This window comes from Stylophora pistillata, chromosome 14 (genome assembly GCF_964205215.1).
Source record: "Stylophora pistillata chromosome 14, jaStyPist1.2, whole genome shotgun sequence".
Classification (NCBI taxonomy): Eukaryota; Metazoa; Cnidaria; class Anthozoa; order Scleractinia; family Pocilloporidae; genus Stylophora; species Stylophora pistillata.
Window position 1 is genome coordinate 15605346 of NC_142532.1, and position 27687 is coordinate 15633032.

The 27687-nt window shown below is 35.5% G+C and overlaps 2 protein-coding genes across 8 annotated transcripts in view; one reads left to right on the forward strand and one right to left on the reverse strand.

Annotated features, from left to right (window-relative positions):
* Nucleotides 1-5517: 5517 nt before the first annotated feature.
* Nucleotides 5518-27687, reverse strand: part of LOC148716768 (uncharacterized) — a 130491-nt gene continuing 108321 nt past the window's right edge. For 4 of the 7 annotated variants that reach the window (XM_088746010.1, XM_088746008.1, XM_088746011.1 and 1 more), the window contains exon 3: nt 5518-7654. In XM_088746010.1, coding sequence (XP_088602136.1) covers nt 6939-7654 — 716 coding nt within the window. In that variant the 3' untranslated portion in view covers nt 5518-6938. Of the gene's footprint in view, nt 7655-19682; nt 25738-27687 lie in introns of those variants that run through there. The other 3 variants (XM_088746006.1, XM_088746007.1, XM_088746005.1) reach the window with 1 other exon arrangement.
* On the forward strand, nt 13171-16018 carry LOC148716769 (uncharacterized). The gene is made up of 2 exons (XM_088745635.1): nt 13171-13449; nt 14338-16018. The coding sequence occupies exons 1-2, from the start codon at nt 13171-13173 to the stop codon at nt 15091-15093; spliced, it is 1035 nt and encodes a 344-aa protein (XP_088601761.1). The 3' UTR covers nt 15094-16018.

Consider the following 27687-nt stretch of genomic DNA (forward strand, 5'->3'; position numbering starts at 1 on the left):
TCGATGTATATCTTTTTGCAATAAGTGCAAGTTATGCAATAGATTACATTGGCGGAGGTGCACGTGAAGTGATCGGTGATCTTAATGGATCGTTTAGGTCCCGATATTTTATCAGTGTTGTGAATGAAAGGACACGTTTTGCATCGTGCACGAGCGCATTTAAAAGTGCCTGGTTGGTCATTAGTCTGAAAAGAACTTCTGACCAAAAAATTGCCTATGTTTTTGTCGCGTTTGAATGAAATGAGCGTAGGCTGCGAAAAGATAGTGCTTGTCTCTGGATCGTTTTGAAGTAATTTAAATTTTTTAAGAATGATGGATTTAACTGAGTGGTTGTGAGGGTGAAACGTGAGAGTGAATGGAATGCGGTCGGAATCTTCCTTATGCGACGTTTGTAGTGCTGAGTGTCGATCAATAAGTTGAGCGCGGTGGTAACCCACTTGAACGACGGAAACAGGGTAACCACGTTTATCGAAGAACTGGCACATTGACTCTGATTTGTGGTGGAAATCAGAGTCATCACTACATAAACGACGAAGTCTTAGAAACTGAGAAAAAGGAATGGAATTCTTAACGTGAGATGGATGCGAAGACGAATATAACAAGTAATTATGCGAGTCTGTAGGTTTGTAATACACACTAGTGCATAAACCGTTACCTTCAATTGAAACTTTGACGTCTAAAAAGGATAAAGAATTGTCAGAAATTTCCCAAGTATATTTCAGAGCCGGGTGAAAAGAATTGACTGCGGTTATGAATTTAGTGAGCTCCTCTCTGGTAGAGGAGGTAGCGCCGATACAGTCGTCGATGTAGCGACCGTAGAGTTCAGGTTTGGACCCGTTGTATTGGCTGAAAAATTGATTTTCGAAAAAACCTACAAAAAGATTGGCATAGCTAGGTCCCTTTTTGGTGCCAATGGCTACACCATTGGTTTGTTTGAAGAAGTTGTTTCCGAATGAAAAACAATTGAGTGTGAGCACTAGTTCGGCTAAGCGTAGTAGTGTTTCAGATTTAGGTTCCTTGACAGTACGTTGATCAAAAAAATGTTTAAGGGCCAGAAGGCCTTCGCCATTAGGAATGACAGTGTAAAGAGACGTAATATCCATGGTGAAAAGAAGTTTGTTTTGGCCAAGGAAATTAAAGTCTCGAAAAATTTGAAGAGCGTGTTGGCTGTCTTTAATATATGATGGTAAAGTTTTGACGATGGGAGCCATAATTTTGTCTAGATAGCTGGAGATAAGTTCGGTAGGGCAACTGCAAGCCGAGACAATGGGCCGACCCGGGTTGTTAGATTTGTGAATTTTAGGTAAAAAGTAAATACGAGAGGTTCTAGGAGCGGTTATGATCAGATTTTTTGCTGTGGCGGCAATTCTTGTTTAGTTATGAGTTGGTTGATCGTATTCTTGACGGAGTTTTGATTGCTGGAAGTGAGGTCTTTGTCGATCTTTTGATAAAAAGAGGTGTCAGAAAGTTGCAGCAAAGCTTCTTTTTGGTAGAGGTCGGTGCGCCAAACAACGACTGAGCCGCCCTTATCAGCCGCTTTGATATCTATGTCCTTGCGTTTTCTAAGACTTTTTAGAGCGGACCACTCTTAAGAAGAGAGATTAGAAAATTTGGTAATACGTTTGAAATTGAGTTTGTTGAGATAGTGGCGGCATTTTTTGATAAAAAAGTCTAATGATGCGAATTGGCCCTCTGGGGGAGTCCATTTAGACTTTCGAGTCTGAAGTGTTTCGAAAGTGTCTTTGTTCGAAGTGTTAGAATCACCCTCTTTGTTGTGAAAAAAGGCTTTTAATTGAACGCGGCGAAGGAATTTTTCTACGTCTTGTTTAACTGAGAATTCGTCCGTTGTTTTAGAAATGGGAACGAAATTTAAGCCCTTACTGAGAACGGATTTTTCTGAATCGGAAAGTGAGAGGTTTTCTGGAATGGTAACTACAGTTTTGAGGTTTTCTGGTGATGAGTGGTTAGCGATTTGGGGACCGATAAGTTGGTCAAGTTTTTGGGCCTTAATTTGGTTCAAATGATTGAAAAGTTTCGAATTAGTTTCCTGAATTTTGGCGCGGATAGATTAAAATAAAACTGCTGGACAGATTTTGGAAAGTTCAGAGCGGCAATGTAGGAATTGTTCGGTGAGGTGATTACGTTTTTGGCGCATAGCTCTAATGGTAATTCTCATGATGTTACGTGAAAAAGAATTTTGGGCGCACTGAATTTGGTGATGGTATTGTTTGGTGAATGAAGATGCATGAAAATTGGAGCGAAAACCCTTGGGAATAACTTTAGAATGAAGGCAACGACCGATGAAGTTCACGGGTTCTGTCCTGGTGTACCGGTTCACAAGGGAATTACCATTGTTCTTTCTTTGTTTAGGAGTCATTGGTTAGCTGTTGTGTATTGTTCGGTCTTTTGTATCGGCTCTTGTGAACCGGTACACGAGGACAGAACCAGTTTACGTGGCTACAAAACCTAGTTTTGGCAAAAGTGAGAATGGCTAAACGGAATGCTAGATCTTTACTAATAGGGGGAAAAGGGAAAAGATAACTTACGATTTCCTGGCGTAGCTCCTTTGTGAGTTTCTTGAGGCTTGGCATGGTCCGCTGTTCTGAATGCTGTGGATTGAAAAATGCTAAGACAAAAGTTAGTAGTCGCAGCAATCAAAATACAAATGAATAAAGGCTGATAGTTTCGAAAGAAACTGTTTGGGGCTGCGTCGGTGGGAGTAACGAAATAACTTGGATATATCAACAAAGTTAAAAAGGTAAATTGGCCACCGTAATGATTACAAAATTAAATTACTTCAAAAAGATCCAGAGACAAGCACTATCTTTTCGCAGCCTACGCTCATTTCATTCAAACGCGACAAAAACATAGGCAATTTTTTGGTCAGAAGTTCTTTTCAGACTAATGACCAACCAGGCACTTTTAAATGCGCTCGTGCACGATGCAAAACGTGTCCTTTCATTCACAACACTGATAAAATATCGGGACCTAAACGATCCATTAAGATCACCAATTACTTCAGGTGCACCTTCGCCAATGTAATCTATTGCGTAACTTGCACTTATTGCAAAAAGATATACATCGGCGAAACAGGCAGAAGACTAGGTGACCGATTCCGAGAACACCTTCGAGACGTGGAAAGGAATGACAAGGTCACATCGAAACCAGTCGCTAGACAATTTAATTTACCTAATCATTGTAAGCAACATATGGCAATCTGTGGTCTTTCCTTGCACTTAGGTGGCACGGAAAGCCGTAAAAATCTTGAACAAAAGCTCATCTTTCAAACCGGCAGTCTAAATCCCACAGGAATCAACGAACGCTTTTCATTCCACTAATTTATTCATGCTTTTCTCGTTGCCATGCTCCCACCGATAACGTAGCTCCATTTTCTGCCTTTAAAAGCACACACAACCCACAATTCCTCTATTCGCTCCGACGAAGGGCTAACGCTCGAAACGTCAGCTTTTGTAATCATTACGGTGGCCAATTTACCTTTACAACTTTGTTGATATATCCAAATTATTTCGTTACTCCCACCGACGCAGCCCCAAACAGTTTCTTTCGAAACTATCAGCCTTTATTCATTTATATTTTTCATCTCTTTTGTATAAAAGTGAGCTCTTTGAGGTCAGAAATCTCATTCCTCAATTCGACTAATTTATCATTCTTATTTACAATGTTCACCGAGAACTTTCCTTTGTGTAAGGTATTCTGCCAGAGAGTTATTAAAGGTGGGTATTGATCAGCGTATATGTAAAGGTGACAAAACCTGTGGAGGTTCAGCAACAACAACAACAACCTTTATTTGTATTCACTCTTGCTCAGAAAAATTTACAACAAAGAGAATATTAAAAAGTATAAGTTAGAGTAGGAGACTTCACTTTCGTCGAGATCGCACTGAGTGCGGTTTTACTTGTCCCTTCTTTTGAACGGTAGGCACTGAAGCCGACAGAATTCTTCGCCTAGATCTTTCAAAGTACACAGATCTCTCGAAACAGTCCTCCGAGAATTGTTCGGAGTAGATCACAAATATTCCTGCAGGATTGAAGTTTACTCAGCGAGCTCGCACGAATCGCATCCGTTTTTCCCGCCCTGATGTATTTTGCAAGGCCCCGATGCAGAGAAATACCTGCGGCATGGTCTGCACGATTAGTTCAGCTTTGAACTACGCATCGATGCCTCGTCATTTTTGTTTATATTTTGTAAGAATAGAGTAAAGCACTCTGTTATGTTTGCTTGACATTTTGCCATGTGAGATTTTCACGCTGAGCTTTTGACGTCACTTCCTCTGAGTCCTGCGATCAATTTCCGGAACATGGTCAATTAACTGGGCGGACGCGAAATCGGGAATTTAACAGCCCAAAAAAAGATATTTCTGGTGCTCGGTCTAGACTGAAATTTAGCAGAGATGGTTAAGGAGACACACTGAACACGAAAATGAAAAAAAATGATGTACAAAAATTTTGATCTCAGGCGCACTTTAAAGGATTAATATCAAAAACTATTGATTCTGCTCCCAGTTGGTTTGTTAGCTCAATTGTTAGAGCACTGCACTAGTATCGCAGAGGTCAGTGGTTCGAATTCCGCACAGGCCTGAATTTTTTTCAGGTCTGATTTTCACTATTTCTTAAATAGTGCTCTTTACTGGGAGGTCATGCACAAATACGTTTTTCTAACCGCAGTTCAGATATATGAATTTCATATATTCGTTGTGTTTAAAAACTATTTTATTATATAGATACTGATGAAATACCAGGATTTCTCCTTTCTAAAAAGTCATATCTTCACGGCGCGCAATTAAGATACTATTTTTATCTTTCACGTGTGAGGATATTGGTGTGGCCATGGTTAGCAACATAACTACCCCAATTGCTGTTTCGAAAATGAATAAAAACAGTTGTATTTTATGTGGAAATGTCATCAGTATCTATATAATAAACAGAACATTACAAGGCCGCTTGGGGATACGAATTTTATCTTCTCGTGCTGAAAGTATCTCTCACGAGTGAGAGATACTTTCAGCATTCGAAGATAAAATTCGTATCCCCAAGCGGCCATGTAATATCCTCTATTCATTCGATCTTGTATCGTTAATGCTATCATTCTTCAATCTCCATTCACCCATTCATGATTTCCCATATATTTTTTAAAGCTGAGATCTCAGCAACCCACATGGAACGGGATCGTGTATCAATTCCCTAGTTTCTTCTCTCAAGTCGCGTCGTCAATAGGAAATGCCATGCGCAGTAATTTGCGCGAATCCCTTACTTGCATCAAAATCTCAAACGCTCTAGCCTCTATAATGATGACGAAACGGTACCCCCAAGTTGTGCACCTTAATGAGAGAAGAAGGGGTTGGTACTGAATTTTTTTTTTACAGCTGCTTTAGTCTCTTACCTAATCCTTTTACTGTTACAGTTATGCGGTAAGATCTAAGTATGAGAGTTACAGCTGCACGACAAGCTTTTCCTGAGTGCTCCTGACACTTTTTCTCAAATTTGTCTGGAACGGGAATGAGAAAAGTAGAGTTTATTTATTTTAAAATCGTGAATTTTAAAGAAAAGTTTTTTCCCTAAAAAATTTAGTCTTAAACGTGGAGTACATTCTAAAGTTGAATTTCGGTTAGTGTTCTCAACGCCTTGCAAGTTGGTTTTGTTTTGTCGAGTGGTATTCTTCATGGAAAAAAGCTAGGCCGTCAAATGGTGGATATGAAGAAAAAGCAGGCGCAAGCTTTCTTCCTGCGAGTCAGCGGCCGTTTCCCTGATAATTACAACTACCATTTTTCTCCTACTTCTACTCGTCTTGCTAACGATGAGTAGAGATTGTCACAGACTCTAATTAGCTAAATAAACTAGTTGGTTTAAATTGTGTCAGGGGCGAGATCTTCTCGCAGCTTAATCCTAATTAGCCTTTTTTTGGGATTTAATGCAGCATTTCGAAAGGGATTCACGTCGCAAAAATGGCTAACTTACTTAAGACCATGATAGTCAAAAAGGAAATTACATCACAGTGAACTTGTTTACGAGAGGTTGTTAAAGGTTGAATTTGACTTTGGAAACATTAGGTAAGGAAACCAGAAAATGTGCTAGAGATCTTATTATTGTGAAAAAAATTCAGTTACTGTCTGGTCTACGCGTTCTTTTTCTATCTTAAGTGGATCAATACATTTTGAATATGCACTTGGAAACGGAATGACATCACCTATATTAGAAGATTCAAGTTGCACTCCGTCACATTCTGAGTTCTGTGAGTTTTTGTGTTAAAAAAAAAAATTCCTGACATAGAGGGGTATCACTCTGGATGGGACTAAGTAATTGGGAGGAACCTATCGCTTGACGACAAAACGAGAAGTGCTAAAAGTAGAAAAAATCTACACAACCTGAAGAAAAATTGATACTTCAAAAGCATTCTTTTATCCCATTTCTCGTTACTTTAAGGATTAGCCTGCATAAACCCATCATTCAGAAAACAAAAATCATTTTACGCCTCGCAGAGGAGGGAGGAAGAGGAACGGAGGAATTTGCTGGGATTACATGATTTTCTGGGGAAACGGAGCAGAGATCAGTCGTTGGCAACAGAAAGGGGTGCTATTTCAAATTGATTGCCAATAAACTGCCATTTTAGGGGGATCATAACAATAATACAGAGCCTTAAAGGAGGACCAAAATCCTCCAGCCCCACCGCCTCTCCCCAACCCCCCCCTCCCCCCGCGAGGTATAATTACCGGTTTCTCTCGCACGGAAAGGCGAAAAAAAAGAAAACAAAACAAAACAAAAATAAAAAACACAATCAAAAACAAAAACAAAAACAAAACAAAATTAAAACAAAACCAAAAAAAACAAACAAAAACAAAAAACCAAACAAAAACAAACTAAAAGCCAAACAAAAAAACATCGTTAGTTTAAAGTCAGTCAGTTATGACTATAACGCGCTTTTCACAAAAGGTGGTCGTTGTATATTTCTGTAACGTCGAGGTCGTCCAGAGCCTTGTTGTACAGTCGATACTCATCGAGAGTTCCCTTCGTTTTCCAACCATACAAATTGCCAAACGAGAGATCTCTGTTGTTGTCAATGCTACCTGTTACAGTAGAGATGTCAAGGAAATTTGACTGCTTTTGGCCATTGATGTAAACGAAGGCTTTTTTCTGCTGATGGCGATCAAAGACAACGGCGTAATGCACCCACTGACCAAGATGTTCTTGAAAGCCATTGTCAAAGGAGATGGTACTTCGAGCCATACTGTTGTTCTTGTCTCTTATACAAACGTCAAGGCCATTTGCTTTGTAACCGTGCCCTGTTTCCCAACCAGCAACCCAACCCTGGCGGCCTGGGGTATAATAACAGCCATTACCCTTCTTTACAGCAAAGGTTGTCAGGGGATAGGTGACATCCAAAATCTTAATCCATCCTGTCACTGTGAAGCTTGAAGTGCCAAAATTCAATGCTGGAGAGTCTGAAATCGAGATTATTCCACTGGAGTTAAAATAGCGACCGCGAGTGAACTTGGATAGCTTAGACACCGGGCCAACAGCCAAGCCGTGGTTCTCATAACCCGAGTCATCAGCGACCTCGTTTCCAGTCTCCTCGTCCATGCGCCAATGGCCAATCAGACCAGGTATTCGGTTGTTACGACAACCCACAACAGGGCTTCCTTGGGTGTAAAGTGACAATAAAACAGTTAACATCGTTTTCATCAGATTTAGTTTTGACATCATGTTAGCAAGTTGCGAGGATTGTTTAAAACCAAAGAAATTAGAGAGATTCAGAATCGCACGGTTTACGTGAAAAGTTTCACGTAAAATAGCGTGAACCTTACTGCTTTAGCTTCATGTGAGCTCTCGTCATGGTGGATTTCAAGGCGCCGTTGTATAGCTTACAAGGAAGAATAACTTTCTCGAAGAAACCTCAAAGCGCAACTGGGAAACGTGAAAAAATGGTGGAAAAACGTGGTCACGTGGTCACTCTTGCCGTTCACTTTTCTCGTAAAGGCGGTGCTGAATCTCTCTATTGAAACACTCTACACTCGTTTACGCAACCTCTGACAGCTGTTAATTAAGATATTTATTACAGGTAACTCTTTTCTACGGCTAAAGATTAAAATTTGCCGATTCGTACGCATTAAGACTAATTATTTGGCAGTTTTACGGCTACGAGTTAACCCATTCAAGTTGAGACCCTCGAACAGTGGTTTAGAAGACGAAAGTCTGGTGACGAAGCAATTATCTCCAGATGAGCATGTTTGCATTTGCCAAATGAAATATGGAATGGCCACATTCCTATTAGTATTTATTCCTTCTTGATACAGATCCAATACAATTCAATTTTTAAAACGCTGATTGCTTTATATTGCAAAATGATCATTGTTAGAGACAATTTGCCCCTTCGGTCCCCCCTTGTGCAGATCACATGACCTTAGCGAACATGTGCTCAAATCGTTGTGCGTTGTTTTTGCGTAGTAAGGTTTGCCTTTTTTTATGTCTTTTGATGTTGATGTTCGGTTTAGCTTGGAGATAGCCAAAAATATGTAAGTTGTCGCTTGAGTGTTATCCTTTTTCTTGTAATTCAATATTTGTTTCAGTTTCGAGTTTAGCTTTCTGTTTTATGTAATTTGTAGCTGTACCGAATGAGAAGACCGTGTTCAGATTAAACATCTCCAGTTCACAACGTTTAGTCTGAGATTATCTTCAACAATCATGACTCACATAAACTTCGCTTTGAAAAGGTAGTCATTAGCGTTTGAAACTTAATTAAAGCAACAGGTCTTAATTGAAGAGGGAATTTAAATCGACTTTTGAAGACCTATCACTTTTTCCATTCCGTTGCTAAGTTACGTGAAAATGTAGATAACAAGTGTCAAGGAAAGGTCAAAGCCGTTACAATATCGGATCATCGTCAGTAGCGGGGCACAAAAGACTAAACAAAAAAGCTAATTACTTTTACCATAATGCACGCTATGTAAAACAAGAACCAGCCGTAAACATCCTTGTTAAGTGAAAAGAATAGCTTTAGCTTATTTGAGACTTACCGTGTTCTTAAAATCCGACTCTTTAAGTGTTTGTAAAATGCAACCATTAAGTGTTCGTAAAATGCAACCACTGAGGTGTTCTTATACATCAGTCGGATTTAAAATACTACGCAACCATGCAGACTAACAATTCTTTCTAACTACAGGATAATTCTACGAATGGTTCAACTTGGGTTTTAACCCCTCTGTTGCAGAACTTGGCTTAATATCAATTTTACTCATAAAATGCAGTTGAGACTGAAATGACGTTTGGCAAAACGGAGCGGAGCAAGGTTTGGGTGTGTGTTATTTAATACCCAGATATTAAAAAAAACACACAGATATTTGATGATTTACTGAAGGTATGTAGAACTAATTAAAAATCACTCAAGCTCTTTTCTACTGAAAAGTGAAAACAATAACTATCTTTTGATCTGGTTGTTGCAGGTGAGGAAGGAAAAGTTTAAACTCTAACTGATTCTTCAATAGGTTTTGTCCCTCTAGAGTGGAACAATTGAAAGGCAAATATCATTTTCACAAAATCCTAATGAAGTGGTTCGCGCAACAGTCTGTTGCAGAAGCAAAATCTTTGTTAGTTTCTGACTCATAACATGGTACGTATGAACGTTCACGTCTAGCCTCGGGCGTTTTCGTCTTCCGACAGTAGCCTTCCATAACTTTTTGTGGCAGACAATGCAATTTCAAAAGTCCACTCAATTTGTAGTATCCGAAAAAAAAGATAGCATCTTGAAGCAAATTAGTACTGCGACTCGATTATTCATCGTGAAATTAAAACTATCAAGCTGAAAGATGACTATTCAATTCTTAAAACGCTGATTGCTTTATATCGCAAAATGATCATGACTCACATAAACTTCGCTTTAAAAAGGTAGTCGTAAGCGTTTGAATAGCTAAATTACGTGCAAATGTGGATAAGAAGTGTCAAGGAAAGGTTAAAGCCGTTGAAATATCGGATCATCGTCAGTAGCGGGGCATAAAAGACTATATAAAAACGCTACTTACTTCAGTAACCAAACGCACGCTATGTAAAACACGAACCAGTAAACATCTCTCGTGTATTGTAAGTCAAATGAATGGCTTTAGGTTATTTGGGACTTAACTTGTTCGTAAAATGCGACTCTTTAAGCGTTTGGAAAATGCAACCGTTAAGTGTTCGTGAAATGCAACCATAAAAGTGTTCTTATTCACCAGTCTGATTTAAAATATTGCGCAGCCATGCAGACTAACAATTCTTTCTAACTTCTGGAAATTTCTAAGAATGGTTCAACCTGGGTTTTAACTCCTCTGTTGAAAGTGGGCTTAATATCAATTTTACTCATAATATGTTGTTGAGACCAAAATGACGACTGGCAAAACGGAGCGGAGCAAGGATTGGGTGTGTGTTATTTAATACCCAGATATTAAATAACACACAGAGATATTTGATGATTTACTGAAGGTATGTAGAACTAGTAATCACCCAGGCTCTTTTCTACTGAATGAGAAAATGAGAAAATTTAACTATCTTTCATTTTTGGTCCGGTTGTTGCCACTGAGGAAGGAAAAATGTAAAATGTAACTTATTCGTCAATAGGCTTTGTCCCTCTGACATGGAACAATTGAAAGGCGAATATCATTTGAAAGAAATCGTAATAAAACGATTCGCACAACCGTGTGTTGCAGAAGCAAAGTCTCTGTCAGTTTCTGAATCATAACGTGGCATGAACGTTCAACTCTAACCTTGGGCGTTTTCGTATTCCGACAGTAGCCTCCTAATAACTTTTTGTGGCAGAGAATGCAATTTCAAAAGTTCACTCATTTGTTTTACGACACTTACCCGCACAAAAAGATAGCATCTTGAAGCACATTAGTAGTACCGCGACTCGATTCATCGTGAAATTAAAACCACCAAGCTGACGATTGTCTTCACACTATATTAGGCCCACCTGTGGTTCGAGATCTCTCAGTAAATGAGAATGATTTCTGTCCGGCTTCAATTATACTAATGATCGACGGAATATACGCACAATATACGCGCCGCATATACGCACAATACCTGGTTGACGCCGTGTATAGCGAGTTACTCATTTACGCATTCTACGCAAAATACGACCAGATAAAACCCCTTATTCAATTTATGGCAAACTCTCCCGTATGTAATCATCCGGCCAAGGAATATTACAGAGAAACAACCTAGGAATTGGAATGTCTTAAAATAGTACAGCAAATCCGCCACAAGCTAGGCCCAAATGATTATTTCACAAGTGTCTTTGAGCAGTAAATCGTCTGTAAAAAGTCAAATACCTTGGTTGTCTTTGCATTCTTTGCCTCAAACTTGAGATTCAAAGTTATCAAGGACGTGTATTTTTCTTTTCTTTTTTTTTTTTGTCCTCACCTTGCCGCGGTTTCCTAAGTTAGTTTTTGTTGTCCGAGGTATGTATAAGTGAGAGATTTCTCATTTCTGTATCTAACATGAATAACGCATTTTTTTTTTCGAGTGTTCCAAACTTTGTCACATTAAAGCCCTTATGAAACTGTTTTAGAAAACACAAGATTCACTTTCTTGTGATTGATATTTTTCCAAAAAATAATTTTTTTTAAATTTAACCTCCCTTAAACCACCGAAAAATGTGCTTCCCATCTTCGCGAAGAGTCAATAGAACGATAACCAGGAAAAACGAAACAATAAAAATCACCCTGTATACTTCATCTTTGAAAATTTGGACACACTTCGGTGCAAGATCACAAAAAGTTAGCAATGAAAGTTGAAGTCTGTCCTCTCAGTAACGTGTTACTTCAGTTTTAACGGCGCTGTACGCTGTTACAGTGATGGGGAAGATTTTAACGAAACTGTGGTGCATCTTCGGTGGAGGTTACAAATGAAGATAATTTGTTTTTAGCAACTGAGTTAATAGAAACAAATATGATATAAACTTGCCTCTACAAAGAGTTTCTAAAGATGATCTTCGAGCGTGCGTCCTTCGCCCTTTCGGCTTACGCTCGAAACTTCTGCTTTCAGAAACTCGTTAAATTATCAACTCAGTTGACGAAAGAAAATAATTTGTTTCCGGACCTTTTTTCAGGCCCTTTAACATGTTGACTATCAGTTGGCTTTGAGTAAACGTCTGTCCTAATAAAACCCTCGATAAGATGTAGCGTTAAATCTAGCACATGAAGCTCTCGTTCGGAAGAAACTAAGTAGTATAGGACTTGGGGCTTACGGACCAAAACGCCAAAAATGGTAAAAAATCAAGCTTTACCAAAGCAATTTATATCATTCTTCAACCGATTCGCAGCGATTCATTTTCGATAGGCTCAGGACGACTTGATTTTCACCCTCTATAAAACCAAAAATAGTGAAAAATGAAGCTCTATCAAACTGTTTTGTATTACCATCAACCCTCATTATTCACAAGTTTGAGAAAAAAACACTTAAAGAAAATTCGCGTTCACAAAATATGAAGGAAATATGGAAATTCTGAACAAAATAGAAAATCAAAAAACACTTAAAGAAAATTCGCGTTCACAAAATATGAAGGAAATTATGGAAATTCTAAACAAAATAGAAAATCAAAAAACACTTAAAGAAAATTCCCGTTCACAAAATATGAAGGAAATTTTGGAAATATTGAATACAGAAAATCAAAATACACTTAAAGAAAATTCACGTTTACAAAATATGGAGGAAACTTTGGACATATTAAATACACAAAATCAAATGAAACAAAAATTATCTAACCTATATATAGACATGAATAGAAACGAATTACAGAATCTGACAAAAGATCAACTGGTTGATGTAATCATGAATTTCAGACCTGTTCCAAAATATCAACCCAAAACATTGAAGCGTAAATTTAAATTCGCTCCACAGTTCAAAAATGTGAAACAGATGGCTCAAGATTATGAAGAAAACATTATCAAACCACCTATTCCTCTACCAAGAACATAAGAATCATATGAATCTTTTATTAATAACAGAAGAAAATAAGAATTCACATTACATACTAATTAAAGATTTTAATAGGTTTATGTATAGCCAAACTAAACATAAAGCGACAAAGCACTTCTGTATGTATTGTTTACAGTGTTTTAATTCTGAAAGAGTCTTAACTGACCACAAAGCTAATTGTCTCCTAATCAATGGAGTTCAAGCTGTTAAGATGCCGACTAAAGACCACAACATATTAAAATTCAATCATCATCATAAGCAACTACCACTTCCATTTGTAATCTACGCTGACTTTGAAGCAATAACCGAAAAAGTTCAAGGTTGTCAACAAACTGATGTAAAATCTTTCACTGAAGCTTATCAAAAACATACTGACTGTGGATATGGCTACAAAGTTGTTTGCACTTACGATGACAAGTATACGAAACCTATTCAAATATATCGTGGCGAGAAAGCTGTTTATAAATTCATGGAACACATGCTTGAAGAGGTGAGATATTGTAAAAAGATTATCAAATCCAAATTTGACAAACCGCTTAAAATGACTAAAGAAGATGAAAAACAATTTCAAAACGCTGATACATGCCATATTTGTGAACAGAAGTATACCAATGAAGATATTAGAGTGAGAGATCATTGTCACATCACTGGAAAATTCAGGGGCTCAGCTCATCAAGACTGTAATTTGAATTTTCGGATGAGTGATAAAATACCTGTGATATTTCATAATCTGAGAGGTTACGATTCACATTTCATTATGCAAGAAATTGGAGAGATTGTTAAGAACAACAGATACACAAACAAGAAAGGAGAAGAATGTGAAATGAACATTAACGTAATTCCAAATAACATGGAAAAGTATATGGCTTTCATGCTTGGAAATAATCTCACTTTCATTGACAGTTTTCAGTTCATGAGTTCTAGCCTTGATAAAATAGTCAACAGTCTACCTTAAGGAGCTTTCAAATATACCTCAGAACAATTTAAGAAAACCAAATTCGAGCTCATGACTAGAAAAGGTTTTTACCCTTATGATTACATGGATAGCTTTGATAAATTCGATGAGACAGAATTACCAATAAAAGATGAATTTTACAGCATGCTGAATAATGAACATATCTCAGATGATGATTACAAACATGCTCAAAATGTATGGAAAAAATTCAAGTTAAAAACAATGGGTGATTATCATGATTTATACCTCAAATCTGACATATTGTTGTTGGCTGATGTGTTTGAAAACTTCAGACAAACTTGTCAACAATATTATAAACTCTACCCTTGTCACTATTTCACAAGCCCTGGGCTATCTTGGGACGCGATGTTGAAAATGACTAATATAAAACTTGAATTAATGACTGATATTGATATGTTTCAGTTTATTGAAAAAGGAATGAGAGGTGGTACAAGTTATATTGCGAATCGATATGGAAAAGCAAACAACCAATACATGAACGATTACAATGAAAATGAACCATCAAAGTATATTATGTACCTTGACGCAAATAATCTGTACGGTTGGGCTATGTCACAATACCTTCCGACTGGTGGATTCAAATGGAAGAAGATTGATAAACTCAACCTTGACTCATATAAAGAAAATAGTAAAAAGGGATTGATACTAGAAGTTGATCTTGAATACCCAAAAGAGTTACATGATTTACATAATGATTATCCATTAGCACCAGAAAAGATTAAAGTCACGCCAGACATGTTGTCACCATACAGTAAACAAATCGCCGAGAAATTTAACATATCAACAGGTCTTGTATCAAAATTGATTCCAACATTGTCAAACAAAGAGAAATACGTTCTGCATTACCGAAATCTTCAGTTATATCTCGATCTTGGAATGAAATTAAAAACTATCCATAGAGCGCTTGAATTTAATCAGTCACCCTGGTTAAAACAATACATCGACTTTAATACACAAAAGAGAACTCAAGCTAAGAATGCTTTCGAGAAAGACTTTTTCAAATTAATGAATAATTCTGTATTTGGAAAGACGATGGAAAATCTTAGAAAGCGTGTTGATGTAAGACTGTATTCTGTTCTGATCATTTTGGGCAACGCGTTGCTCAAATTTAATGTATTCTGTTCTGATCATTTTGGGCAACGCGTTGCTCAAATTTAATGAATATTTAATGAGTTCTATTCAGATCATTTTAAGCAACGCGTTGCTCAAATTTAATGTATTCTGTTCTGATCATTTTGGGCAACGCGTTGCTCAAATTTAATGAGTTTTCTTACAAGTTACACGTATCAAACAAGACGGGCACGATTTTCTTCACAGATTTGTTCTACAATTTTTTGATTACTGATAAATGTTCTTAATGGAGCTGAAGAGTTCTTTATCTTTGGATATTTACGGCAAAGTTTATGAAACCAAATCAAAAAATCACAATAACGTTTTTTGTAGCCGCAAGCATTTCTCACTTGCTTAAAATCTGCTTTGCTAAGAAAAGTCTTTGCTATGTGTAACTGACATCCACATCTTTCTGAGAGCATCAGGATTCTCTCTCTGTAAAGTCTATAGATCGCTGCAAATCCAACAAAGAGGAGATTATGTCGTTTACATTTTGGCTCACTATAGGTGCAACAGGCTCATCAATGTCAACATCCATTTCCAATTCCGCGTTAATTCCTTTCAGGATGATGTCTTTGATTTTTTCTTTCTTTTTTGTGTTTGTGTCTTCATTCTCGGGTTCTGGCAGCATCTCTCTCTTTATGGCTTCATAACATCTTTCAAAATGTTGAGAAAACCCCGGGTGCGCAGTACTGATTGTATTAAGTTCTTCATAAATCTGAGCGAGTTCTTGTAAGTTTCTTGCCATTTTGCTTGTAAATGTTGAATTCAATGTATTTTGTTCACGAATAAATGACAAGCTGGTAAAGTACGCTATTTAACCCTATTTAAACAACAACAAACATATGAAACATATGTGTGAACTGCGGTTATGAGATGTATATGAGAACGATCCTTCGCAGTAAAGCACTATTTGAGCAATAGTGAAAATCAGACCTGAAAAAAATTTCAGGCCTGTACGGGACTCGAACCACTGACCAGGTCAGTGGTTCGAGTCAGGTCAGTGACCTGGTCGAACCACTGACCAGGTCAGTGGTTCGACCAGGTCAGTGGTTTTTTCAGGTCTGATTTTCACTATTGCTCAAATAGTGCTTTACTGCGAAGGATCGTTCTCATATACATCTCATAACCGCAGTTCACACATATGTTTCATATGTTTGTTGTTGTTTGATTTATCATCTACGGGTTTATATCGAATTAATTTGATGGCCTGCTCCCAGTTGGCTTGTTAGCTCAATTGGTAGAGCGCTGCACTAGTATCGCAGAGGTCAGTGGTTCGAGTCCCGTACAGGCCTGAAATTTTTTTCAGGTCTGATTTTCACTATTGCTCAAATAGTGCTTTACTGCGAAGGATCGTTCTCATATACATTAACCCTATTTGTCATTTATTTAAAAACTCTTATGTAATCTATCGAGAATCTACTTCCCCTCCTCGATTACTAAGGGTTCTGGAATGTAATCTATTGTCTTTCACGTGATTGCTGTCGTGATTTGCTCTAGTACCTCGTGATTATGATGTAATAAAAAACCTTAGCGAAATCAAAATAAAGATGATTTGGGAGGAATTGTGATGACATAAAAGACGTTTCTAAACTTGCACTATGCTAACCATATTGACCGTTGAAAAAATGTCTGAAAATTGCACGCAACCTAGATAGCTTGTAAATCCTTGAAAGAAACCCAACTGTTGAAATCATTATTATATCCCTTCCATTTAACCAAAGCTCGCTTATTTTTATAATCTCTCTTTATTACTTTATCGATTCGAAATATTTCTTGTTTGGCTTTCAATAATTCAGGTTCATAGAAGCTTCCTTTGATTTGTTCGTTGTTCAAATCTCGCAATCGATAAGTGATTGGATTCGTGTACTGTATCTTGTCGATAATAAATATCTCTTCTGTCCAATTTGGAGTGTAGCCTTTATCGAATACTTGTCTTTTATACTTTGATATTCGAACCTTATCACCGATTTCATATTTCGGTATACGTTGTTTTGATGTTAAGATATTGTCATCACCATAGAGATTAAAATAAACTATTCCTTCGTTCTTTTTATTGGACGCTTCTGTTGGTGTCATTTTTATTGATTTATGTTTGGTGTTATTGTACTGACTTAGAATTTTCAGCAAAATGTCGAGATATTGAGTATTGCCTTGGATAGTAAACTGTTTCCACATCTTGTTTTTAATCGTTCTATTCCATCGTTCGGCAACAGACGATTTCTCTTCATTTTCGGTTGAATACAATTTAACACTATTTTTATCCAACAATTCTTCAACATGTTTATTATAAAATTCTTTACCCTTGTCAGTCCATAGGAACTTTGGCTTTCTTCCTTCTTTGAATATTCTTTTAAACGCTTCAGTGATTGATTCACCCTTCTTGTCTTTCAAAGGCTCAATCCAACCGTATTTACTGAATACATCAATAACCATGAGAAGATATCGATAGCCTTTGTTCCATTTACTGAATTTCTGCATTTCAACCAAATCTGCTGTCCATATTTCATCGATGTGGTTTACAATTATACGCCGCCGAGTGAATTTACGTTTGATGGGTTTGTGTAATTCATTTGCTAATTTGACTTGCCAATTTATTTCACTCGACGGCTTTTCACGTTTTTTTGTTTCACACCAAGACCTAATTTCTGTTTTGTATTGATGACATTTCTAGCTAGCCAATGACCCCATTGACGCTCATTCCATGGTACTGCGTCTAATGCTTTAACCATTTTACGATCAGCTATATTTTTGCATTTTTTATCACCTTTACAAACACTGTAATCAACATCATGCTGCATAGCAATTGCATCAGTCTTTCCAGTGGATTTATCATATATTTCTAATATTTCACCGGTTGTGGGATTATATTTGACTTGTTTGTTAAGATCGTTATAAGGTCCTGTGTATTTATGACCTGGAAGAGTCCAACCACTTTTTGGTTTAGGTAATTTACCGATGAGTTTATGAATATCAACAGCGCCTCCTTTGTAAAGTGGATTAGTTGGATCATGAACACCTTGAGGTGAATACATTTCCATTGGAAACCATTGTGAATAATCAATGTTTCCTCCACTTATCTTTTTACTCAAATCATTAGTGAAACAGTCAAGAGCTTGATCGAGATATTTGTTGGCTGTTTGTTTGATTTTACTCTTGGCATAATCTGATTTGATAGCTTTTGCAGCACCTTTTCGAGCAAGATAAGCACCACTCTTGGCTAATCCTTTGAAAACCATTTCACCTATTGAATGACTGTTTCCTACATCAAACAATGATCCACCCACAAACTTTGTTTTAGTTTTACCACAGTCTGAACAAATACATTTCAAAATTATTCTACCATTTTTTGTTGGTTCATATCTTTCACTTCCTGGGACACATTCAGTAACTTTTTTCTGTTTTACACAATAAGACTTCATATATAAATAACTTAATTATATTAAATTAAAATACTTTGCAATGAATCTTTCATTTTTCATAGTGTCATGTATATCAAACACTTGTAGAAGATCGAAATATGATTTACCTTTGTTCATCTCATTTAAGAAATACAAACAAAAGTATCCACAAGTTGATGTTTTAATGTTTTGAATTTGATTGCTTTGATGTAATAAAGTGATATTCTTCTTTTTAGCATGATTAACCATTTCTTGAAACGGTGGCATTCCAAATGAATCGAAGTAATTGATGACATTATCCTTAACAAAAGTTGTTACCCAATGTGATCCTGACATGTAAGATGGTTCGAGATTGTAAATGAAAAGTGCTTGTTTGTGATTGTGAGGAACCTTTTCATCTCTGCTTAGAACATTGTTGATTGGAATTTTCAGATATTTACACCATTCAAGTAGATCAAAGTTTGTTAAAGGGATTATTGTATGCAATTTTGTTTTTTTTTTTTCACCTCTGCCCTAGGTTCTACCATTTGGCCAATTACCAATAAATGGAGGTGGTGGGCCTAATCTAGGAGCTGATCCACCAGAAAATAAATTCTTAACAAAGTCAATAGCCAATGGAATACCAATTGAAGCAAGGATAGTCCCAATAGCTCCTCCTTGTTGAGCCTCTGTTGGTATGACATAAACACCTTGTCCACTTTGTAAAGCATCGAGAATGTCCTTTTTCTGTTTTTCACTTAATAAATGTTTGTACTTAATGAGTTGATCTATTTTATTCTGTGGTAAGAGAAAACCTGATCCAGAAATTGATTTAACAACTTGAGAAGCACCTTCTGAAGCCAATCCAGCCAAAGCAGAAAGACCTAATGTTTTTCCAATGGTTGGCAAAAGACTTTTTCCCATAGCAAGTATTGATGTTAAAAGGCTGCCTCCAATTTGGTTTCTGTTTGTTTTTGATAATTTTATATCCATACCTTTTTTCATTTGTTTACTTTTTTGTAATCTGTTCATAACTGTTTTTGGAACTAAGAGTCTATCATTTCCACTTAATGAGTTTGAGGATATTCTCAATGTTATTGAATGTTTGTTATGATATGCTTTACCTAAATTCTTTTTTTGATTTGGTGATAGTTTTACATCGATTTCAAATAACTGTACCATTATAATTATATGTTATACAATTCATATTATAAAACATATTTAATTAATGGTGTCAGGTCATTTAGCTGGGGGTCTATTCAATTGTGGTCTTAGACAATCAACAGTTCATTTCCAACTTTGTTTATTATAACTTCTTGTTCATAGAGTACAACAGCATTAACTGTAAAAACACTATCAGCAGCTGCTTGTGCATTCAGTTTGTATCTGAAAACAAGCTGTTTGGGATCTCTTGTAACCTTTTCAGTTTGAAAAGTGAGATCGAAATAAATGACTCCAAAAAGAGAATTGAAATTGCTTAGATTGAGTTGTGTACCTGAATTATAATCGTTCTTACGCATTGCATAACTCATCAAATCATTGAGTATTCTTACTTTGGATTCGCTATCGTATTCCACTTCAGGATAAAATACACCATTGCCATATTCTAAACGACAAGTTGTAAGGTAAGAACCATTTCCACGATCAGCGTTAATGTTGAACGTGTCATATTCATATGGATTCAATTCATCATTATTGTCTTTATTTCTCTGTAAATAGACAAATACATGTTTTACATTATCGATGGACGGACTGATTTGGAAAAAGCCTGATGATCTAGTACCAGCTGATTGTTGGAACATTTCTTGATTATAAGTCCACTTATTAACTTTCATATAGTTTGATAGAAACTGTTGATAAAGACTATCTTTTGGAATCAATCTTGAAACCCATAAATAAAATCGATCAATAACCACACGACCATCATCAACAGCAGCCAGTTTTTGGACGAGATTTGCGTCACTTAACAATGTTAAAGTAAATTGTAATTGCATTGGTGGTAACATACGATCTTCAAGCTCTTCGAAAAATGAATAACGGTTGAGAGGAATGATTACGTTTACATCATTGTTTCCAGTTGTTAACAATCGTCGAGCTTCAAATCCACTGTTTTGATTTGCATTAGCAATTCTGTAATCTGTATCAAGGTACCACAGACTGTTTTTGGCAACGCTTCTTGAGAAATCATCACTGTATTCAATCAAATTTTTCAAGTTGACTACTTTATGAAGATTACCCGTATCGTAAACGATTTTACCTCCACTTTTAATAGTCATATGTTGAATAAGTGAATGAGCACCGTTGATTACTGACACTCGATCTGCTCCGAAAGCAGCACCATCAGCTAGCTTTTGAACTCGAAACTGGACCTCAAAGTAAGCATTATACCAATCGAAAAAACTACTTCGATTGTTGACGGTGAATTTGTAATCAGCTTTAGATTGCGCATTATTATTAGCTGGGCTGCTAATAACATTATCGAGTTGTATTCGAGTTAATTCGTTTCGCTGTAAATATTCACTTGTTCTAAACATTATATTTATATGTTAGATTATTTTCTTTTACGTCTTATTCCATCACCACTTATCAGTCGATTTAGAATCATGTCTGTTGATTCTTTTTGTTTTGGTTTTGGTTTTGTAACAGAACTCTCTTGCTTTGGTTTTGGTTCTGTTGGTTTTGTGTTTCGTATTGAATGTAATTTTTTCATTATATAATCACCAGATTTTTGAGAAACAGCTTTTCCAAGACGTTCTCCAGCATGTGAAACACCTGCATCGAGTTTTTTTAGCAAATGGTTTAACAACTGATTTGAATATGGCTTTTATTGGTTTAAATAAATTATCAATAATGATACCAGAACCCTTGTGTTTATAGACAAAACGACCCAATTTCGGATGATAATTTTTTTTGTACTCAATCAATCTCATTATATTAATTAGTTATATTAATTGAGTGGTTTTAACAATAGTGAAAAAGCTGTGTCTTGTCCATTCAAATCAATAATTCTTCGTTTTCCATCAGTGATATAAATACGAATGGTTGATATTCTGCTTTTGTTTACTGGACTAAAAGTGACTCTCTGTGGTTCAAGAGTGAAACTATATGATGGTTGGATTACACTTGTACTGAAGCTGTAGATTATGTCTGTTTCTTGGCCATCAACCATGCTTTCATTAATGAGATCACAATGAATGTTTAGAAGATCAGTATCTTGTGATAAATTGGGAACTTTTGCACCAACATGGGTTCCAGATGTAAGTAATGCTTTATTGAATCCAATAAGCTCATTAAAGTTACTCTCTCGAAGATCAAGTTGATAATTATTAGCCAGTGTTATTTCAACTCTAAAAATTGTTTTATCAAATTCTAATGTTATGGGATAAGTGTTATTGTCTTTTGTTAGAGATTTAATGTAATTGTCGAAATCTTCATAACTCCATACACCGGCTGGTAGTTCGATTTCAGTGAAAGATGTACCGTTATCTTTACTATATTTAAGCTTCTGGTTATTGAGTGAACTGTTGACATTGAACCATGTGAAACTCATGTTTATAATTCTGTTAAGACCAATAACATACTGACGATTTTTGTCAAGAGTTATAGGTTGAACAAAACGAGTTGTAAAATCTGATGGTTTGTTTTTTCCAGATTTATTGTTATAACTTGTCAAAACAATTTCTCTTTCCATTATATGATATGTTTACATTATATTTTGAAATAATTATTGAACATTTTTGTGTATTGTTTCTTGTTTATGATTGATGTCTTCAAGAGAGTATCAAGAATGGCTTGACCAGTGTTTCTCATTTTAATACTATTATTGCCGGCTATCATTTCACCAATGCTGTTTGGGATTATTGTAAAAATGAACACCTGAACCTTGAATAGTCTTTAACTTTTTCTTATTATCTGAGATATATTTGTTTAACACAGAACGTCTTATATCAATTTTTCTATTTTCTAATTGCTTTTCTACATCATTTATTTCACCTTTATTATATCTTTTGGTAACATCACTTTTATATCCTTTTAATTGATTCCTTCGAGATTCAGCGTATTTAATGATTCGGGTTAATTTTGTTCTTTTACCTCTTTCACTAGGTATTTCTGATAAACTTTTATCAAGATCGTCATAATTAATTACATTGAGATCATCTAAAATCATGTTTGCGGCATCTGAATCTTGCAGGCCATAATCAATGTCTTCACCATAGTCATACTCTGGTGGTTCTTCAAATGAATCCAACATTTCACCGAATGATTGATCACCATCATAAGGCTTAACTTTTCGCACCACTGTTGGTGGTTCCTTATAAGCATAAGGTGGTGGTGATATTGGAATTTGTTTTTCGTTATATGGTTCATATCCACGATCATCATCTAAAAGACCCTCTACATCCATACCTTCAAACGGATCCACTTCCGGGTAATAATCAATGTGTGGAGTTTTACCTTTTTTCTTTGATTTTTTTCTAATTGGAGGTGTATTCAAATTACTTTGAATAACTTCATCTAATTTACCAGTCACTGGTTCAAACATTTGTTTAAATAATGTCTGGTTTGTTTGTTGGTTGATGTTAGTTTTCTTAATAGCATCATGAACTCTATTGATTTGGTTTCCAAGATTAGTTTTACTTTTCGCTAACTTTTGCCATTTTTTAAGACTCATATATAATATAAGTATATATTATAATGAGAATACCTAATTACAATGTTGAAGATAACAATAATGTTAACTTCAAGCAGGCAAATAAATTAATGCCAGATAGATGTTTTCGAATGCTTATTTGTGGTCCAAGTGGTTCTGGTAAAACTAATTTGCTTCTTGATATGATCTATAGACTTTTGTATTTCGATGAAATATATCTTTATGCTAAAAACCTTGAACAAACAAAATATCAACATATGATGCAAACATTTGAGCCTATTTCAGAAGAGGTGGGTCACCCAATTCTTGAAGTAAGCAGTGATGAAATTATTCCTGTCACTGAAATGGATAATGAATCACAGAAAATTGTTATATTTGATGACTTTGCGTGTGAAAAGAACCAAAATCCACTGATTGAATATTTCATCAGAGGAAGACATAAGAACTGTTCAGTTATTTACTTAAGTCAGAGTTTCTATAAGACACCAAAGGATATAAGACTGAACTGCAATCATTTTTGTATTTATGATTTTCCAAGCAAAAATGAAAGAAATATGATATGTAGAGAAACTGGAATTCCAAAAGATAGTTATCAAAAAGCAACACAAGAGCCTTATTCATTCATATATCTTGATAAGATAAGAAAATTTACTTCAAAGAACTTTGATGAAAAAGTATAATGCAATTAATATATATATAATGAGTTATTCAAATGGATTATTAAATTATAAATCATCTGGTAGTGGTACTTCAAGAGGTCAACGAGGATTACCAGGTGTGGGGTTTAAATTGACTGCTTCTGGTGATTATGACATGGAAAACAAACAACTTAAGAACTTGAAAAATCCAACCAATAATCAAGATGCTTGTACAAAAGCTTATACCGACGATCATCTTCATACTGATGGAACACGACCCATGTCAGGTAATCTTGATATGCAAAACAACAAGATTATTAATGTGGCTGATCCAACAAATAACAAAGATGTAGTCAATTTACAAAAACTCAATTCTGTTGTTGCAAATAAAGCTAATAAAACTGGTGTATTACTTTTAGATGGTTCTCAAACAATGACTGGTAACCGAAATGTTGGAAATAAAAAAGTAATTAATTCAGCAGCACCAACAGCTAGAACTGATATATGTAATAAATTGTACGTTGACACTGAATTAGCCAAGAAACATGATATTGGAAGTGTTGATTTAAGTAATTATCTTGATAAAACCAAAGGTGGTAATATTGAAAAGGCTTTGAATTTCACAAGTGTTCGTGGTACTGACAGGCAAATAAATGGTCTAAGCAATACATCATCTCAAACTTCATCAGCTGTGAATCAATATTATGTCACATCTGAACTTAATAAAAAGTTAGACACCACAACATTCAACAATGAGATAGTGAAAAAACCTGATTCGTCTACTGTCATGCTATTAAATGGTTCTCAAGCAATGACTGGTAACCTTAATGTTGGAATAAAAAAGTAATTAATTCAGCAGCACCAACAGCTGGAACTGATTTATGTAATAAAACGTATGTTGACACTGAATTAGCCAAGAAACATGATATTGGAAGTGTTGATTTAAGTAATTATCTTGATAAAACCAAAGGTGGTAATATTGAAAAGGCTTTAAATTTCACAAGTGTTCGTGGTACTGACAGGCAAATAAATGGTCTAAGTAATACACCATCTCAAACTTCATCAGCTGTGAATCAATATTATGTCACATCTGAACTTAATAAAAAGTTAGACACTACAACATTCAACAATGAGATAGTGAAAAAACCTGATTCGTCTACTGTCATGCTATTAAATGGTTCTCAAACAATGACTGGTAACCTTATCGTTGGTAATAAAAAAGTAATTAATTCAGCAGCACCAACAGCTGGAACTGATTTATGTAATAAATTGTACGTTGACACTGAATTAGCCAAGAAACATGATATTGGAAGTGTTGATTTAAGTAATTATCTTGATAAAACGAAAAGTGGTAATATTGAAAAGGCTTTAAATTTCACAAGTGTTAGTGGTTTCGACAGACAAATAACAGGCATTTCAGATCAACCAGCTAATGGAACCAGTGTTATTAATTTAAATAAGTTCAACACTGAACTCAATAAAAAGGCTGATGTGAGTGTTGTGACGAATGGGTTGAGTGCAAAGCTTGATACAACAACATTTAACACAAATATAGTAAAAAAGCCAGATTCAAATGCTGTTATGTTAAGAAATGGTTCTCAATCTATGACTGGTAATCTTAACCTTGGAAACAATAAAGCAATTAATTCAGCATCACCAACAACTGGAAGTGATCTTTGTAATAAAACATCTGTAGACACATCTGTGAACGACCAATTATCTCATAGTATTAGTAACAATTTAAATAATGATCTGGATTATATCATGAATGGTGTTATAGGCAATGAATTTAGTGATGAAGACGATATCACTGGGAAATTAATGATTAACAAAGACTTTCATCACTTCAATAAAATGGTAAAACCATTTGAACTAAAACTCGATTCATCAAAAGGTTATTATTCAAGCAGATTTGGAGTCAATATGTACAGTGCAGCAAAATCAGAATACACAGTTGTTTGTGAAATATGGTGGGAATCCAGTAAAATTGAATATAACTCAGTAACTCTGGCTGCTGTAAGTTCTGTTGAGACAATTACAAGACAACGATCAAATCGTTTTTCAAATCATATTAGAAGCCTTGTTCATATGACTAAATGGAGCAATACAACACCAAATTATTTGATGTGGGATATTGTAGTTAAATTTAAACAAGGCCAGGCATATGATCAAAAATTAGATATATGGGTTTTAATCTATGGTTCGAAGGGATATCATAACGACATACCGGTTGAAGTTTATGATAAGTGGTATGCGTTGTTCGATAGCAAACTGTACATTTATCCAGAAGCAGTTTTGAGTAAAGAACCAACGATGGCTAGGAACCCAACAACCAAGAAATATGTTGACAATGTTCAAACATCTTTGCAAACAAACATTGACACTAAAGCAAGTAAAACAGCATTAACAAATGCAACAAAAAAAAATTGGTATAGAGGCAAACTATCACATGATAATAATTCGAGAGTATATTTTTATGTGAATGGAACATCAGATCATAACACCAACGTGTCTCAAAGCAGTAATGCTGATTTCACAGTGAATTCAAGCGATACCTCAAAACTAATTGTCAATAATGCTGGTTTGTATCTTGTCACATTCATCGATGGTGTGAAAAGTGCACATTTGTCACATCTCAAGTTCCTTCTAGATAAACCATTCATGACTACTAGCGGTGACATTAATATTCAACTTCAAAACACTAAAGGTTCTTGGGTGACAATAGCCAACACAGTAATGTTATATTTCCAAGCAAATACATCACTAAAAATACAGGCTGATAATAGTAATACACTTTTCGATGGAACAAACAACAGTTACATCATGTTAGCAAAACAAGATTAGTATATCTAATATTTATATGACTGTGAAGAAAAAGGAAATATTCAATTGGAATCACATATCAAGCAAACTGACTGAAGACCAAATTGTAGAGTTAAAAACTTATTATAAGGTTTACCATCGTAAATGTTGGGCTTATAAAAAGTTAATGAAAAGATTCAAGAAAATCAAACTAATCGGTAACTCTCTATCTGTCATATTTGCAACAGGAAGTATTGCTTCTGCTGTAGCGACAGGAGGTATTTCAATAGTTGCAATATCAACAATCTCTGTTCTTATCCAAGGATTTATGGCTCATAAAAACCTAGATTTAAATATTCAGAATTGCACCTATGCTTACCAAAGTTATCAACACTTGTTAATAAGTATCAAAAATACATTGAGAAGTGGTGAAATTGACATTGATTCAATACGACAAATGATGAGATACATCGATGGTGTAGTTACTGATCTAGCCCCTGATGCAGATAAATTATTATTGAGTTATGATTCGAAATTTGTTGATTGAGGATTGAAACGATTTCGTCTCCAATGAGATCTAATATTTGAGCCCAATACTGTTCACATTGTTTAATAGTCTTTTTTGATTTCAAAGTTTTTATTTCATTTGGTGTTAAATTCATCATATGAATTAGTTTACCAATGATAAACTTTAATGATATCATTCTTTTTCTTGAACTGTTTATTTGTGGTTGAACTTGTTCAATGAGATCAAAGACTTTTATAATTTTGTCTATGTGGTTTTTATCTATTTGAACGCGGGTTTTATCACAAATATCATAAATTATATTTTCTACACAGTATTTTCTGTTATAGACTGATTTTCTGCTAAATTTGAACCAATTTTTATAGAAATCAATGAATTTGGTAGGATCTTTGAAATATTGGCTATGAACTTGTCCACAATTAATACAAACGAAGAAACCATTATCTAAACGAATACTTTGATTCACACAACATTTTTCTTCAATGGGTTCATTATTTTTCCAGATAACTTTATCACAGAAAGGACAGCAATATGTTTCCGCTTTTATTAAAGCATCATGAATTTCTTTATTGCACTCCATATTTTGTGAACGCGAATTTTCTTTAAGTGTTTTTTTCTCAAACTTGTGAATAATGAGGGTTGGTG